Here is an 18,947-nt window from a genome sequence, read left to right as displayed (position 1 = left end):
GAAAGGCCCTCGCCGGCCCCGGGGCTCGAACCCAGGACCTTCTTGCTGTGAGGCGACAGCGCTAACCACTACACCACCGTGCCGCCCTAAGTTGACAATCATATATGAATATTGAATATTTGGTTTAGGTCACTAGAAGAGACACCATCTATTTAATTACAATAATATGCAATGACTCATTCATTCAGTAGTTGCCTTATCCTAGTCAGGGGTGTGTTGGCTCTAGAGCAGGGGTGGGCAATTATTTTTTCCATGGGGCCACATGAGAAACAGAAAATTTTGTGGAGGGCCGGACCAAAAGGCTGAACTAAATTCTGCATAATATTAATTGTATTTCTTTATATAAAGCAATAAATAACATTGTTCTTACAAACTGCTAAGACTGGTAAGAGTATGGAAAAAACGAGGTTGCCTTACAAAAAAATGTCATTTATTCAATCAAATTTCCCAAAACAATGGTTAACAAAATGTGAACGCTTGTACCATTTTTTTTCAGTCACATTCACCCCAAAACACAATAAAAGACATCACAATATTGTCTTTCTACTCCAAATATCAAGCAAGATACGTCATATTATAATAATGATGCCCACATTTGTAGTCTAATCACCTCATTTGGTGCTTTTCGCCGGAGATCGGCTCCGGCGCCTGCTGGTGACGTCACACGATGTGATTGGCTGGACCGTTTGAAGGATGACGTACAAGTTTGTGGTTGGTCTGGACAAATTACGGAAGTAGTTATCGCGCGATTAGGTTTCGTGGGATTTCATGTCATTTTCATGTCGCGCACATTGCATTTTTGTTGAACACAACTTCAAATTAAAAGCAATGCACATTCAGTCCATGCATGAGGTAAAATTAGAAAATACGTTTATTTTGTAATTTCTCATTAACCTTACGCAGGCCGGTCAGAATGAACCAAAGGGCCGGATGCGGCCCGCGGGCCGTAAAATGCCCAGGTCTGCTCTAGAGCCTATCCAGGAAACACAAAGGTGAATGGAATGCCAATCCATCACAGGGCACCATGCATACACACAATCACACCGAGGGTAACTGTACACAGCAAACCCACTTACTGCCATATTTTTGGGAGGTGGGAGGAAATTAGAGAACCCAGAGGAACCCCATTCAGACAGGGAAGAAGATGTAGCTATTAGTTTGACCTTGGAGCTGTAAGATGGCAACAGTAACCGATGCGCCACCATGCCCTATGCAATAAATTTTATGACCAAAATTAAATGTACAAAAAATTATATACATATATATTTTTTAATATGCCAAATTCATTTTGTGGCAGCGGGGGCGTGGTCAAGCGCCGGTCTGTGACAGGAGGGCGGAGTCAGGGAAGGTAAGTGGCAGAATCATGTCACCTGAGAGCAATTAACCTGTTTGTGTGTCTTCCCAGTGACTGCGCCCTATATCAGGAGGGAGAGCGAGAGCAGAGGAAGCTCAACCCTGAACCAGACGCCGGTTGTGTGTCTGTGCATATTATTGTTAGACTGAAAAGTGTGGCAATAAAGCCCATTTATAAAACCTGATCTCTGTCCTGCCGTCCTCTGTGCTCCACCCACACGTAGGGTCTCTTACACATTTATATCCAGAGAAGGCCTGTTCAGTGACATGCAATGTATTGCAGAGGCAAACAAAGGACTTTACAGGATCAGAGACGAAAGGTATGCTACTTATGGCTAACATTATCTATTGAGAATCTAATATTACAGTACATTAAAAAAAATTCTAAACAATAAAATTGGGGTTTTGTGATGCACTGAATAGTTTCCTAGAGATCATACATTTTAGTTATTGAGTTTTACATTACTGTTATTAACATACTGAAACATGAACCTTCATCACTTTCTTGCAGCTTTAAAGCCAACTCGTATTATAACGATATAATAAGTGTAGCTTAGTTTTTAAAGCTCTGATTACATAAAGTACCAGTCAAAAGTTTGGACACAGTTACTCAGTGAGTAAATGTGTCCTGGTTCTGTAGCTGAGTATGTAGTCAATGACACACAGTTATGAGTAGTTCCAATTCCAATTATTTTGTATTTTGGAACACTGATTGTAGTGTGGTGGTGCAAGGGTCCATGCAATATTATTTCACCTGTCTGTGGTCTAGTGCATCAGCTGTTGTTCAGTCCAAATATTTACCTCATCCTCATCTTGGCCAGGGGTGAGGAAGGATGCAATCTCTTCCAAAAGAACCCACAGCCCTTCACCATGCAGTGCATCAACTGGACCAAGGAAATTGAACACAAGCTCTGAGTTGCAAAGCTCTGCATTCGCCACCAGATCCTAAAAAGGTAGATGTGATAACTGTTAAACAAACACATACAGTAGTGTGAAAAAAATTAAATCACATGGAAATTGTTGATTTTTTTTAACGTTTGAACAAGCAAACATTAATAGATAGAAATTGTATTAAAGAAAATTCACCCTCTTTAATACAGTGCCGACAGACAAAAGTGATATACTTGAACAGAACTACAAGGAAGATTGGTTTTTCAATAATTTATTCAACAAAAATATCAAGAGATGTAATATTCTTTTCTTTAGAAAGTAAATACACCCTTGGCTGCAGAAGCTAGTATTGCCCCCTTTCACAGAAATAAAGGTTTTGGATAATTGTCTACCAGTCTATAACATTGGCTTTCTGAAATTTCTGACCACACTTCCATGCAAAATTCCTTCAGTTGCAAGATGTTTGAGAGTTTTCTTCAAATCCCCCACAACCATGGCCTTAACTACCATTGAGGACACCGAGGTCATGTCCTCTGTATTTTTTTCAGAAATTTAAAATTGGTCTACGCTGAATTCGAGCAGTGATCAATGTAAAACGCAGCGTCCACATCCACATGTCATCTGTATTTCCCCCCAATAAAATTCACATTTGTCTAATGTCATCTGAAATCTCTCAGCCTCTATCTCTATCGTTGCCGTGTCTAACACAGCGTCACACGATGTAGCCTATACTAGTGTCGGCCGGGGAAGTTGGGTTTTGGATAAAACAGGCAGGGTGTAGTCTACGCTCTATCACATATGCCTACCTAACCTAACGTAGGCTAATAGTCACATCGCATTATAGAGCTTTACCTGAGTGCAAAATGAAAACGTTGCAACAAACTAAATTAAGGTTTGGACAGCCAACAGAAGAGCAGGGAAAGAGAAGGAGGGAAGGTGAGAAAATATTGTCAGTGCAGTGGCAGATCGTTCAGCGGTGTCATGCCAACTTTCCAAGGGGAAACGTTTCATTGTCATTGCCTATTACATTTTAGTTAGCATTTCGAGAAACATTCAAAACTACATTGTCACAGGCAGCCCTGTGCAGGGCTGACTAAACGGGTTTGTTTGAGTAACTCTCTCTCTTTCTCTTATAACTCTCTCTTTCTCTCTCACTCACTCACTCACTCACTCACACACACACACAAATAATACACTCTCACACATTCTAATACATAGTCTTCACACAGAACTAACAGCCCTACATTCTAATGTAATTTAAGATAATAAAATGTAAATAATGCCAATACTTCAGCGTAGCTGAGCAATACACTCAGTTCAGTTCAGTTTTGACTTTTATGTCAGACAAAACTCCACAGTTATGATGGCACAGTTTTAGAATTGTTGAAGTAAATGTGTTATGAGCCAAACTCACATTACACTCTGTTTCAGAGAATGCATGCAAATGGATCTGAATTCAAGACAGCCAGATAGACTGATGCCTTTACATTACTGCTCAGAATGTCTCTACACATACAGACACCCACAAATAACACACAAACTCTCAGTCACTCTCTCTCTCTCTCTCACACACACACACACACACACACACACACACACACACACACACACACACACACACACAATTATTATAAGGTGTAATACTAAAGCTTACAATTCAGCAGTTCACACCCTTTCTGTCATGTGTATGCTGCAATGTAAATAATGCCAATACTTTAGGTAACTGGTACTTTAGGTATGTATACTCAGTTCAAGAGTTCACTACCTTTCTACTTTTATGTCAGATAAAACACCACAGTTATGGTGCCATAGTTGTAGAATTGTTAAAATAAATGTGTCCACCACCAAATCTATCCTTGGTTTGTTATTTATTTATTTAAGTTGTGCCGGGGGGGGGCGCTTCGGTGCTGTCAGCCATGCTTGACCTCGGTATTTGAAAAATCCTGGTTACGGCCCTGCCCACAACATTTCAACAGGGTTCAAATCTGGGCTTTGACAAGGCCATTCCATAGCCATCAATTTTTTTCTTTTTAAGACATTACTTGGTGGATTTGCTAATGTGTTTAGGATCATTATCATGTTGAAAGATCTGTCTCCAGTTCAGCTTCAACTTTTGGACAGACGGTCTCACGTTATCTTCAAGCACTCTTTGATATAATGCAGAATTCATAGTTGAATCAATGACTGCAAGCTGCCCACTCCCTGAGACAATGAAGCAACTCCAAACCATAACATTTCCACCACCATGCTTCACAGTTGGTGTAAGGTTCGTCTTCTGAAAAGGTCTGCACCACACGTGTTTTGTTACTGTGGCCAAACAACTCTACTGTTGATTTGTCTGTCCAGAGCAAATTATTCCAAAAGGCCTAGTCTTTGCTTATATGTTCATTGGCAAACTGTAGTCTTGCTCTAATGTTCTATTTGGATCACAAAGGCTTTTTTGTAGCATGCCTCCCATACAGGTCAAATTTGTCCAATCTCTTTCTGATTATAAATGTATGCACTTTCATACCAACAGCTGCAAGAGTTATCTGCAGATCCTGTGATGAAATTTTAGGGTTCTTGGAGACTTCTTTTATCATCAAACGGCCTGCTCTCGGGTTGAATTTGCTGGGGTAGCCAGTCCTGGACAAATTTACAGTTGTTTGAAGTCTATGCAATGCGTACATGATTCTCCTTATCGTGGAATGATTTGTGTCAAATAATTTAGAGCTCTTTTTAAATCCCTTGCCAGACTCATAGGCATCCACAACCTTTTTTTCTGAAGGCCTTAGAGAGCTCTTTAGATTTTGGAATGATGACACCACACACTTCAATAGCAAAGTGAACACTAGATCCTAGATGTCAGGTTTAAATAAGACAGGTTCCACCTCTACCTGCAGGAGGTTCTAATCAGTGGCACCTAATCTGGAGCATCTGATTCTAAATTTATGGACTTGAAAGTGTAATAAATGTAAAGCTGTACTTACTTTTTCCATTTGACAGATCTGTTTTTGTTTACTTAAATTATGAAAATGAGAACAAAATGTCAAGTTTATGTGTCATTTCTTGGAGTATATCACCTTTATCTGTAGACACTGTATTTCACTGAGGGTGAAATGTTTGCTTGTTCAAATATGTTGAAAAAAAATCAACAATTTCCATGGCATTATTTTTTCACATGACTGTATTTATTTTTCTTTTTATACTACAATCAAATGTAAAGCTTACTTGGAAGAAGCGTTTCAAACTTTCTCTTGTTTCCTCCTTATTCCACTCGGTTTTTGGCTTCTCCACTATTGTCAATAAGGAGGGCAGATGTCCTAGTTCCTGAAAAGATATTCAACCCTTTAAGACGAGTTTCAACTGATAAAACTCCCAAATGTACAAAAGCATGATTGTTTTACAAACCACATCCATTTCTCACCTTGCATTGATTATAAAACTGGATTATGTCTGACTGGTTCTTTTTTACATCCCAGTGGAAGTTCTCAGGATTGTTGATTTCCTCCAAGTGAATTGTGAAACACAATTCGTTTCCTTCCATCTGGACCTAGGAGGACCTTTGTGGTTAAATTAGCATAAAGCCACCAATTACTGTTTACTAACTAAAAAGTAATACGCTATATTCTGCTGGAGATTTTTGAGTACACGAATGATCACATTCTCTTGAGGACAGAAAAGCAACAGCATCTCTCTCTGACCAGTGGATATGAAACAGTCAGTAGGTTATGTGATGGAATAGGAAGAAAGTTGAGCCTCTTTGTATTCTGATTTTAGTACACAAAGTTTGATGTGTAGCTGTACAGCTTCAAATGATGCAGAAGACTACACACAACAGGATGGACTATTCCCTGATCACATACCCACAACTACATACAGCCATACTCTCATTTTAAACATGAGGGATAACTAGTGGAAAAATGTATCAACTAGTCTTTATTTATATCTGTCAGGCCAAACAAACAGATCAAATCTAGCTGAAGCTCACATTCCAAAATACCACTGCTGAGCCGATACTTATTTGGTTGGTGGCTCATTCTTTGTATGTCAGTGACATTGATTGGGTGTCACAATAGTACAATTGTATAAGGAACCGCAGTGTTGCTGTTTTGTTTTGCTTTTTTTTTCCAATGTCACTGCTATGAAGGTTCATTAAACCAAAAATAACCATCAAACCTGTGTTCAGAAAGTGATCAACAAATTTTGAATGGAAAAAATGAGCATTGGTTTGTAAAGTTTCTAAGTGTACACTATGTTTAACAATTTGTAATACACTTGACCTGCACTGTCACTGTTGTGCTGAGAATGATTCACCATCCAAACCATATCTACATTGGTCAACTTCTACTGATGGATGGGGTAGACAGCCTATATATAATCTGACTTACGTTAATGACAGTAACTGACCAATTTCCAACCTTCCACATCTCGTAGGAGAGCTTAAATTTCATCGTCTCCTGGAGGGAATATGTCAGACTTTCCCCATCAGTGTCAACCTAACAACAAAAACAATCAAAGGCAAGGACTCACAAGCAGCCATAATATCAACGTGTTTTTTAAATTAGTATTAATGTTATGTTTTTCCTCACACTGTCATGGATGGAGCCCTCATTGCTGCTTGTACTATCAGGGTCTATTACTGCAGGCCTACGGGATGGCACAGCGAGGTTTATTACTTCTTTCTTCTTCCTCTTTAATTTTACTTTCTTGCCTTTTATAATATCTAAAACCTTAGGAAACTTCAGTCTGATGCCTGCATAATGACAAATAAAAGAAAAGTGTGAAAAGCAATTCCCAAAATTAATATTAGTGCATTTATTATCCTATGGGTCTAGAGTCTACTTGATTTACTTGCTCTAACTTAAATAATTTAACATATCACTTCATCATCAGGGTTAGTAGGTGTACAGGCAACTCAACAAACACTGTACTCTTAGCTTTTCAGGACAAATTTATATAGTGTTGTGGGCATGATGAAGCTTCAGCTGTGGATGGTGATGAGTCAGGTAGAACCGGCAGGTAACATTTGTTGAGTTTCACTTGTGTTTGATGACCTGCAGGTTACTTATGTAACCTGCCACCCCAGTCTTGGAGATCCTCCAGACCCTCATCAGCAACCACCAAGCTCAACATCTGGCCCGCATAGCTCTGTGCACAGATCAGGAGCAATGTTTCCATGCTCTGCTCCAAGCCCAGGCAGAGGACCAGTAGGTGATCCAGAGCCTGGTCCAGCTAGTGGGTACTCCAGCAGCCATGGCTATGGATACCATGGCCAAAGCCCACGTGCAACTGCTCAAGATGGGGCCACAAGATGATTCAGAAGTGTTTGTGAAGCTGTTTTAGAATGTCGCTGAAGCATGCTCATGATCAAACTCGCAGTGGGTGGTCTGCCTATTCCTGCTCCTGTCAAAGGAAGCCCAGCTCACAGCTCAACAGATCCTAGCCTAGCTAGGATCCTAGCTACTATGCAGTACAGCTATGGAACCAACTGCCAGAGGACATTAAAAATGCTCCTGCTGTTGGCAGCTTCAAATCTAGGTTAAAGACCAAGCTGTTTTCAGATGCTTTCTGTTAAATAATTAATATTTTTACATTTTTTATAATCTTTACTTTCTCTGCATGTTTTAAATTTATTTTAACTTTATTCTATTTTATTCTGCTAGTTTTTTTTCCCTTTCTCTTTCTTTTTCTCCTTTTTCTTTTTGGCATTTTAATATTTTAATATTTTATTTCTACTATTGTTTAATTCTTATTATTTTCTTTTAATTCTTTTAATTAATTATTTTAGAATAAAGATAAAATTATTTTATGTAATTTTATTTCTCTATTGTTTACTGTTTTTGTTTTTACTTCTGTAAAGCACATTGAACTGCCATTGTGTATGAAATGTGCTATATAAATAAACTTGCCTTGCCTTGCCTTGCCTAGCCACCAACCTGCTAGAGTATCCTGACCTGAAGCAGGCTATTCTGCAACAGGTCAGTCACAACACCAAAACAACATCACTGACACTTCCACATGCTGGCATACACTGAGCTCGGCTGCCTGTTTACCTTCGCCAAACAGCTCCAAGATGCCTGGAGAGTGTGATGCCAAGGATATTATTGACCAAGTAGTACTGGAGCAGTTCGTCATTTGACTGCTGAGAGGAACATCAGCCTGGGTTCAGTGTCACTATGCAGTGTCACTGGAGGAGGTGGTCTGGCTGGCAAATGAACATATCACAGTGTTTCCAGGAGCAGGCGCTCCTGTACCTTTTCTCTCTCTCTCACTATCCCTCTCCCTCTTCTCATCCTTCCCCTACCCCTGCACTACATAAACGGGGGCCAAACTCCCCTAATCTGTGTCCCTCCCAGTTATCCCTCACCCCCTTTTACCTCTGTGCCAATGCTACCACTAACTCCCTCTCTCTCTCCACAGGTGGAACCATCTATGCTCATCAAGCATGGGACAAAGTCCAGGCAGGTCTGCAGGCATGGCAGGAAAGCCAGGCATTTCCAGTATCAGCATCCCCTGAAGGAGACGGGGATTCTAATCAGTATTCCTGACATGCCTTGGGTTTGCTCCAATCGAACAGGAGCTTAACAAGTGGCAGTGAGTATTCAAGGAAGTACACATCAGCCCTTGGTGGACTCGGGTTGTAATCAGACCACAGTTCATCAAAGCCTGATTCAATGTGGGGCAATTGGGAAATGCACAATCTGTGAAGGTGAGGTGTGTACATGAGGATGTTCAGAAATATCCACTGGTGCCCATCACTATCCAATTTATAAGTGAACTAGATAGAACTCGACGCCAACGGCGTTGATGGGGATGCCTCCGCCTGGTAGACTACATGCCTTATTAAGTTGTGATTAAGTTAATGTCAACTTGGTATTTAGTGTTATTAATGAAAGCGGTAATAGCTCCTCACATTTACCAGGTAGGTGACCTTATTCTCTAGGCAGTTCATCTTTGTCCCCAACTGCACAGATGCTGAAAGATATTGTGTTAACAACGCTTTGGGATGAGCATTTGACCTAACAGTAACTTCACCTTTTGACCTCAAAATCTAACAAGTTCATCTTTGTCCAAGTGCTGAATATTAAGTGACTTTCCTTTCATTTGCTATTGAGATATTGCGTTCACAAGGTTTTGGGGCAGACATGTGACCTCAAAGTAACCTTGACCTTTGGCCTTCATATTCTTATCATTTCATCTTTGTCCCCAGGTGCACAAATGCTGAAAGTGTGGTGAAATTCCTTTTACTAGCCTTTGAGATATTGTGTTCACAAGGTTTTTGAACAGACATTTGACCTCACAGTGATCTTGAACTTTGCCCTTTTGATCTCAAAATCTAATTAGTTCATCTTTGTCTCCAAATGCACAAATGCTGAAAGTTTGGTGAAATTACTTGTATGAGCCTTGGAGATACTGTGTTCACAAGGTTTTCGGACAGACATTTGACCTCACAGTGACTTTGACCTTAGACCTTTTGATCTCAAAATCTAATCAGTTTATCTTTGTCCCCAAATGCACAAATGGTGAAAGTTTGGTGAAATTCCTTTGATTTGCCTTGGAGATATTGTGTTCACAAGATTGTCGGACAGACATTTGACCTTACAGTGACCTTGACCTTAGACCTTTTGATCTCAAAATCTAATCAGTTCATCTTTGTCCCAAAGTGCACAAATGGTGAAAGTTTGGTGAAATTCCTTTCATTAGCCTTTGAGATATCGTGTTCACAATGTTTCGGGACGGACGGACGGACGCACGGACAGACGGACAACCCGAAAACATAATGCCTCCTGCACCTTAAGGTGGCGGAGGCATAAAAACAGTGTAGAGTTGGCAATAAATCTTCACCTCACCTATCCACTAATCCTAAGGAAAATTGGCTGGGGTTTAAAATGTTAGTCAAGCATTTATTAATGGATGGGTCCTGCTGCAGTGAAACTCTGGTGCGATTCCAATGCAAAAAAAAAAAAAATGGGACAGGTGGTTGGAACTCCTCTTGTTTGCAGTATGAAAGGTCCCACAAGCCTCCATGGGGTTCTCTCCATTCAAATCATTGTATGGTCACAAGCCTCAGTCACGTCTTCGTGTGCTCAAGTGGCCGCTCTTGTTCACACATGCAGAGCACGTTGCGCGCACTGTTAGGACCAATTATCATTGGATCCACCTGTTGTTGCTTTGAGTGCAATCAGCACGCTCATAAAAGGACACTGGCAACACAAGGATGGCGCAAAGTATTCATCGTGTTCAGTGGTTATGTCTCTTGTTTGTTCCTGAGCCTTGTGTATGTTACTCTGGTTTAATGACTCTGCTTTCTGTTTCATTTGTTTTTGTGACTCTGACTTTGCATCACGTTTTTGTATAATAATTGCACGCTTATAAATAAACACCTTCCTGCACTTACACCCATCTTCTACCTGCTTCTTTGACAGCCTTATGGTGTCTTGGACGTCATTAGAGAGAATAGGGAGGAGGGACATTCTAAAAGTAAAAATGAAATTCAGTACATTCTTGACCCAAGAGCAAAACTCCACATGCTGAGTCATAAATAAACATCTTCCTGCACTTACATTCATCTTCGAGCCGTTTTTCTGACAGAATACTTCGCCTCAACCATGGATGTAGTGGAATGGAACAGACATTCTGTGCAGTCCTCCACTAATGTCACGGTGCTTAAACTGGGATCTGTTTTTTTCTCCAGCAGATAGAGCTGGACATTCTGGTGCCATATGACGGGGCGGAGCAACCACCCAAAGGATTCTTGTTGCAGTGCTGCTTCTTCTACGAGGACTTGGTGGAGCCCAAACCTCCAGTGAGCTTGTTGTTGTTTGGCTGCATGATTTAATAGCTCACTGGACTGGCCTGCCAGTGGGCCGAAGGCCTAGTTAGAGTGCAGCACACATGCCCCTGGAGCTCCAAGTAATTCAGTGAGAAGCTTAGATCCTGGTTCCAGGAAGGAGCACGCCCCCCCCAAAAATGTTTTTTTTTGGGGGGGGCTGATACCCGGGAGGCTGAAAGTACGGCCTCTGCTCCACTGCTCACTTCAGAGGCTGACAGGATGGCCTCCGCTCCACTTCTGACTCCAGAGGTAGACAGGGCGGTCTCCGCTCCAGCTTTCAGCGAGGATGAGACCATTGCTCCACTGCCTGGCTTCAGTGGGGATAATCTCTTCGCTCCGCCATCTGGCTTCAGTGGGGACAAGCTCTTCGCTCCACCACCTGGCTTTGAAATTGTCATCGTTCAAACCAAGCCCATGCCAAGATCAAAATTCAAGCCCATATTTGACTCGTATTACTCGTATAATACTCGTACTCGGCAAAAGTGCTTTATCCGTACCGGATACTCGTTTCAGCCGAGTATCCGTCTCAACTCTATCTGTGAACATGCCAATGTCAGAGCAAATGCCAAGATCCAAGCCCATGTGCAAATCCATGCCAGTGCCCATGCTTATGCCAGAGCCCATGCCAAGATCCAAACCCATGTACAAGCCTGAATTCATGTCTAGTCTGGAGCCCAAGCCCAGGTCTAGTCCAGAGCCCTAGTCCAAATCCTTGTCTAGTCAAGAGCCCAGATCTAAGTCTGAATCCATGTCTAGTTCAAAGCCCTTATCTAGGCCTACAGTTGTGGTTAGAAGTTTACATACAGTGACATGAATGTCATCTTGGATATAAATGTCATGGCAATATTTGGGCTTTCAGTAATTTCTTTGAACTGTTCTTTTTCTGTGGCAGAATGATTGTACAGCATACATCTTTAATAAAAAAACACTAGAATTTGGTGCACAAGTTTTAATTTTCTTTGGGTTTTCTCTAATCAACACGGGGTCAAAATTATACATACAGGGTCAAAAATTTACATACACTCACTTAGATTATTAATTCAGAGGTGCTGAAACTTCCAAAATGTCTCTTATCTTGCTAAGGCCAAGTTCTCTTAAAGGATATACACAGAACCTTTATTTTTAAATAAACTTCTGAGTGGATAGTATCTCCATCCTTGACTCTTGTATGCTGCATAAATGGGAATAAAAAATATATATTTTTGAGAGTTAAAATCGACCGCAAAGTTGGCATTCAAGCTGCCCCGCTGAGCCAGCCAGCCCTGAGTGCGTGACGTCACAGCGGTAACCGGTTTTAAAGGTCATAGGCAAGGGTTGGAAGTGGAATGTAGAATATCAACTTTATTTTCTAGAAGAACGACCCAAAAAGCGAATTCAATCTTCCTGGTGTCTAATTTGCACCCTAAAATTGAATAAAATGGTTAAAATATACTGGTTTGCACAAGTTCCGAAGGTTTGTTTACATCTCACTTATGCGCACTTTTACCGCCAGGGGACAGTCGTTGTGACGTCATTCAAGGCAAACAGACTGGGAGCAGTTCTGTGTTTACTTGTGAACCAAGCACGCGTGTACGGACTTTGGTCGTGAGAGGTTGTGTAAAATGTCTGATAGCGATTTTGAAGTCGGAACTCTCCAAATTGAATATCGAGAGGTGAAACCATATATGTATGAACCTATGGCCATTGCGAAGCATTCGGTGAACGTGACTCACTGGTTTGACCGTGCAGCCTCGGAATCGGACAGCGACTCGGCCGACTCTGATCGCGATGACCTCGGACCTCGACAAGACTCGCGCCCGAATGATTTATCCTGGTAGTTATGATAAATTCCTACTTTCTTCCTAATACTAAATAAGAGCCCTTTTGAAGAATAATTAAACTGCCCTCCCTAGTGGATATACAGTAGTGGATTACTTGACAGAGCGCTGGTAGGCCACATTAGCCTGCCATCCGCGGCATTATACCATTTATAGCCTACTCTAAGCAAGGAACTATCCCTTTTGTCTCATTTCCACAATGATTGTACAGGATCCCTCAGGATTCTTGACTTGTCAATTGCAAACAAAGGTAAAAATGTTTACCTCCAATCTTCCCCTTTTTGCTTGAGCATTGCTGCTCCGTTTCTTCTTTGACTGCTTGATTTTGTTTCACGTGCACAGTCCACTCTCTCCGCCTCTTCTCCTCTTTCGGAAAAAGTCAACCCTCTGGCTTCATGCGCACAATCCACTCTCTCTGCCTCGTCTCCTCTTCTGGAAAAAGCCAACCCACTAGCTCTGCCTCTTCTCCTCTTTCGGAAAAAGCCAACCTGCTCGCTCCGCCTCTTCTCCTCTTTCAGAAAAAGCCAACCCACTCGCTCCACCTCTTCGCCTTTTTCGGAAAAAGGTAAAAACTTCTTCCTGAACCGGTCCCGTTGTTACAGTTCACTACACAACAATAAAGCATGGTTTTTCTTTGGAAATTCCTGAACGCACATCTGCACTCAAGCCGAACGGCAATGCAAGTTAATGGAAGTGGACTCAACTCAAGCGGTTTGTTTGTCTTGAATGATGTCGCACGCTGAGTGGTCACGAAAATCGCTGAACAGAAATTTGCCACGATCCACGCTAACTTATTTTAATTATTACTTATTAACAATACTTCTTGGGACCAGAAGAAAATTAGAGAGGGTTTTTTAAACATATAAAGTTTCAAATGTGCATAAATTGAAAACCATTGCCTATGATCTTTAAGGCCAAGGCCTTTGACAGCTATAGACCAAAGTCATATAAATAAAAATTTATGGTGAAAGTAAGAAATACCATTACCGACTTGCTCAACTAAGACTGATTTGACTTCATTGATTGTGGGTTGACTCTCATTAAAACAGGATAGGTGTTATAACTTATGCAACATACATGTACATGCATGCATTTTCACTGATAAAACATAAAAGGCTAATTAAATAATGAGATGAACTGAGACAATCACATTCTGAAGCAAATTAAATAATCTTATACTGCTAACTTAAATACACAATACAAGTTGCATGTATTAATCTAAATGCAGGTAAATACCGTGTTGTTTTTGTTGTTTTGTATCCAAATGAGAGTCGGAGCTGTCTGTGTTCTCGCTTCTTGAAGGCCGATCCTGTGGCCAATTGTGTTGAAACAATCTGACTTTCAGTTGTTCGTTCAGTTCTCCGTTCATTCGCTTCTTCCACATAAGCGCGAGATGGCAGCAATATCCAGCGCAGAAATCAGACGGCTGCTCCACTCATTCTCCATTTTCTACATACTGAGTACTCCGCCATTACTGCTCGGCTCAGGCAATTACTAAAACACGGGATGGGATGTCACCGGTTTTAGCAACAACAGCAGGAAGATCACTGCCCTAGCGATAATGTCACGTCACGTCCCGTTCCGTCCCGGGTTTTACCAACAACCCTCGGCTCACATTCCGGGAGGACTGGTGCAACTGAACTTACTTTCCTTTTAAATAAATAAATACTTTCCTTTTCTTGTTTTCTTTTCCTTTAATTGTTGGTACTGCACCCTCTTTCAATACAGGCTTATAGCCAACGCTCCTCAACAGATCAGAGGTTTCGTATGAGTCTTCAGTAAAATGTGCAGAGCAGAGGAGAGACCACTTCATAGGCGCCCAGTGTGCCCGTGAACTTCTCGCAAAACGCTTCCAAATCTTTGCAGTTTGAACATTCTTGGGCCATGAATGCAACATAAATCCACCTTCTGTCGTGTTGCCGCACCGGCCAGCAACACATCTACATGGCATGGCGATAAATTAGCTCAAAATGGAGGGTCGGAGTTGCAGTCAGCTCTGTGTTTTAGTATAGGAGAAATGGCGGTGAGACCGACAGACTTCCTGCTGTGACGTTACGGACGTCAAGGTCATTCACTGAGACCGCTACCTAATCACTTTAATTGTAAAAATAACTATATTAGATTTATATGCTTTGAATGCGGGCGGCATGGTGGTGTAGTGGTTAGCACTGTCGCCTCACAGCAAGAAGGTCCGGGTTCGATCCCCGTGGCCGGCGAGGGCCTTTCTGTGCGGAGTTTGCATGTTCTCTCCATGTCCGCGTGGGTTTCCTCCGGGTGCTCCGGTTTCCCCCACAGTCCAAAGATATGCAGGTTAGGTTAACTGGTGACTCTAAATTGACCGTAGGTGTGAATGTGAGTGTGAATGGTTGTCTGTGTCTATGTGTCAGCCCTGTGATGACCTGGCGACTTGTCCAGGGTGTACCCCGCCTTTCGCCCGTAGTCAGCTGGGATAGGCTCCAGCTTGCCTGCGACCCTGTAGAAGGATAAAGTGGCTAGAGATAATGAGATGAGATGCTTTGAATGCTTAAAACTATTCCTGTGCCATTCTTGAGGTCTCAAGGCATTTATAAACGAAAGTGAGGCCATAGTTCTGCGTATATGCTTTAACTTCCTGTTAGTGATCATGATCGACTACAGCTGCTAGCTTCTCTGTGCCTTCATTAAAAGGGTATGTTTACAGCACCCATTGGATTGACCAACACACAGTAAAATGGGGAAGTCCAAGGAGCTCGGTGCAGATCTGCGAAAGAGGATCGCAGATATACATAACTCCGGAATGTCGCTTGGAGCCATTTCTAAACACCTGCAAATTCCAAGATCAGTTCAAGCAATTGTATCAAAGTTATTGTGAAGTGAGCTTAAGAAAGGCGCTATATAAATGTAAATTATTATTATTATTATTATTATTATTATTATTATTATTATTGTAGCCGCTTTGCCAAGCCACTTTGCTTCAAGAAAACCCAAACTGTCACCCTCAGCTGAAAGGAAATTGGTTTGGATGGTCAGGAGCAACCTGGGAACCACCATGGCACAGCCCTTCCATGAACTGGAAGCTGATGGATCACTGTCTACAGTTCAGATCAGCATGGACTAAGAGGCTGCTATCTAAGAAATAACCCCCTGCTCCAAAACTGACACCTTCAAGCTGATCTAAAGTTTGAAGCTGACCACACGGACAAAGAAAAAAGCCTTCTGGAGGATAGCTGTATGGCCAGATGAGACAAAGATTGAGTTGTTTGGCCACAATGACCACCATGTACAGAGGGACACTGTACCAGCTGGTGGTGGTGGTGGTGCTCTGGGGCTGTTTTGCTGCCAGTGGAACTGGTTCATTGCACAAAGTGGATGGGAATAATGAGGAAGGAGGACTACCTCAGAACTCTTCAGCATAAAAGATCAGAAACTTGAACATCACTTGGGACTTGAGAGTTACAACAGGACAATGAACCCAAACATGCATCACAGCTGGTTGTGGAGGATAAAGAAGGCTAACATCAAGCTTAATACAAGCCATGACTTCAACCCTATTGAAAATATATGGACCGTGCTTATAAGTCGAGTCCATGCCAAGAAAAAAACAAACTTAAATGAACCCTACCAATTCTACCATGAGCAGTCGTGAAATATCCAACCAGAATTCTGCCTGAAGCTTGTTCATGGTAAACAAAAATGTTTGGTCAAGGTGAATCTTGTGAAGAGACATTTTACCCAAATATTAGGTGTGCTGTATGTATATTTTTGACCCTGTATGTATAATTTTGACCCTGTGTTGATTTCAGAGATTCTTTTATTTTAGTGGCTATTAGGACCCTTAATTCATTAAGGGACACCTAATTTTTTTTTCCTCCTATTTTTTCTGTAGTTACTGTTATTGTCATTGTTTAGTGGCAATAACTAACAGTGACAGTTATGGGTTGGGTGGGCTGGTGGGTATATCTATTTGAGTAATGTGTTTGTGTGTAAATATATTTATGAATGTGTCTGTGTGGTCCATGTCCATGTCTGTTTTCTTAACTCATGTTCTCTGAATACCTGCTGCACACCAAATTTCCTTTTTTAAAGGATAATAAATCTGAAACTTGAACTTGAACTGTGTTGATTTCAGAAAACCCATAGAAAATTAAAACTTGTGCACCAAATTCTAGTGTTTTTTTTAATTAAAGATGTATGCTGTACATTCTGCCACAGAAAAAGAACAGTTCAAAGAAATTACTGAAAGCCCAAATATTGCCATGACATTCATATCCAAGATGACATTCATGTCACTGTATGTAAACTTCTGACCACAACTGTATGTCTGAACTCATGTCCATGCCTGAGTCTATGCATAAGCCCAAGTCTATGTCTAAGCCCATGTCCGGGTCTATACCCAAGCCCATGACCATGCCTGAATCTATACCAGAGAGTCCATACACCCAAGCCTTTGTCTATGTTTGAGCCCCCAACCATCATCATACTCCTGTTTAAGGCTTGACTGGAATCCAAGCCTCCACCTAAGCCCAGGTTCTGGTGCCACATCCACCCAGAGCAGAGCTCTGAAGACATGTCTTCGTGAGCCAGATCCTTATCCTCAGGGCAGCCCAAGGAGGATTTTATCTCCCACAGGGAGCTCTTTTGGGGGGATGTCCCTGTTATTTCTTTGCATGCTCAAGCCTGGTGCAGCTTGAGTGGCTGCTCTCGTTCATGCACATGAAGCACGTTTTCTACTAGTAAAAACTAAATTCAGTACATTCTTGACCAGAGAGCAGAATTACACATGCTGAGTCACCTAACCCAAGAGAATTTGCCCTGGGTGCAAGAACGACAATCCTTGTTGTATAATGGGGGGGCACGCCTACGGGAATTTGCATGGGAAGATAAAGTGCTCATTTTAATACCCACAAGCTCTAAATTACTTGCAAAGTGGTAAGGACCTTTTGAGGTCACACAGTGAGTCAGAGAAGTTGACTATGAGGTCAGGCGAACAGATAGAGGCAATGTACTTCAGATGTACCACCTCAATCTCCTGAAACCATGGAGAGAGGAGGTTCCTGTGGCTCCAGCAACAATGGTGCCCGAGAGGGAGGAGCTGGGACTGGACTAAAAAGTGTGGCCCAATTCACTCCAGTCCCTTGTGGAGACCATCTCTCACTGTCTCAGACAGCACAGGTTGCCAGGCTGCGGGAGGAATTTTCCTATGTGTTTTCACCTCTACCTGGTTGCATTAATCTCATAAAGCACCACATTAAGATTCCCCGAGGGGTGATGGTACACAACTGCCCATATCTGCTCCCTGAACACAAAAGTGTGTGTGTCGGGATGAACTCAAGGCCATGCTTGACATGGTAGTAATCGAGGAGTCGCACAGTGATTGGAACAGCTTGCTGGTTTTTGTTCCTGATGGGTCGGTCTGCTTCTGTGCAGACTTTAGAAAAGTCAATGTGGTGTCTAAATCTGACACGCATTAGATGCCTAGAACTGATGGACTGCTTGACCAGTTAGGCGCGCCTCACTTTTATTCAGCACTGGACTTGACTAAAGATATTGGCAGATACCTTTGAAACCATTATCCCATTAAAAAATGGCCTTTTCCACTCTGATTAGCTTATTCCAATTTATCACCCTTCCATTTAGGTTGTTTGGAACCCCAGTGATGTTTCAGTGTCTTACAGACAGAATTCTCCACCTACACAGTGCATATGCCACTGCCTATTTAGATGACATCATTATTTACAATTATGGATGGCAGCAACATTTGCAGCATTTAAGACCTGTCCTGAGATCATTGAGATGTGCGGGACTCACATCAAACCGAAAGAAGTGTGCAATTGGGCAGGTGGAAGTACAGTATCTGGGCTTCCACTTGGGTCATGGGCAGGTGCATCCCCAAATTGATAAAAATGCAGCAACTGCAGCCTGCCCAAGACCCTGACCCAAAAAGGGGATGAGGCAGTTCTTGGGGCTGGCTGGCTATTACAGGAGATTTGTACCTAATTTTTCAGATATCACCAGCCAGCTGACTAACCTCACTAAAAAGGGGACACCAGATCCAGTCCAGTGGATGGAGCTGTGCGAATGGGCTTTTGCCC

At 42.0% G+C, this 18,947-nt stretch overlaps 1 protein-coding gene across 4 annotated transcripts in view; it reads right to left on the bottom strand.

Moving 5' to 3' along the window:
• The window catches only part of si:rp71-46j2.7 (uncharacterized), an 89,700-nt gene that overhangs the window by 17,121 nt on the left and 53,632 nt on the right, over positions 1–18,947 (bottom strand). For all 4 annotated transcript variants that reach the window (XM_060927757.1, XM_060927755.1, XM_060927758.1 and 1 more), the window contains exons 7-11: positions 6,816–6,979; positions 6,615–6,722; positions 5,651–5,776; positions 5,455–5,553; positions 2,155–2,298 (exon numbers count right to left, since the gene is read on the bottom strand). In XM_060927757.1, coding sequence (XP_060783740.1) covers positions 2,155–2,298; positions 5,455–5,553; positions 5,651–5,776; positions 6,615–6,722; positions 6,816–6,979 — 641 coding nt within the window. The remainder of the gene's footprint in view (positions 1–2,154; positions 2,299–5,454; positions 5,554–5,650; positions 5,777–6,614; positions 6,723–6,815; positions 6,980–18,947) is intronic.

This window comes from Neoarius graeffei, chromosome 8 (assembly GCF_027579695.1).
Source record: "Neoarius graeffei isolate fNeoGra1 chromosome 8, fNeoGra1.pri, whole genome shotgun sequence".
Lineage (NCBI taxonomy): Eukaryota > Metazoa > Chordata > Actinopteri > Siluriformes > Ariidae > Neoarius > Neoarius graeffei.
Note: the sequence above shows the minus strand (reverse complement) of the source record. Positions and strands in the feature narration are given on the sequence as shown.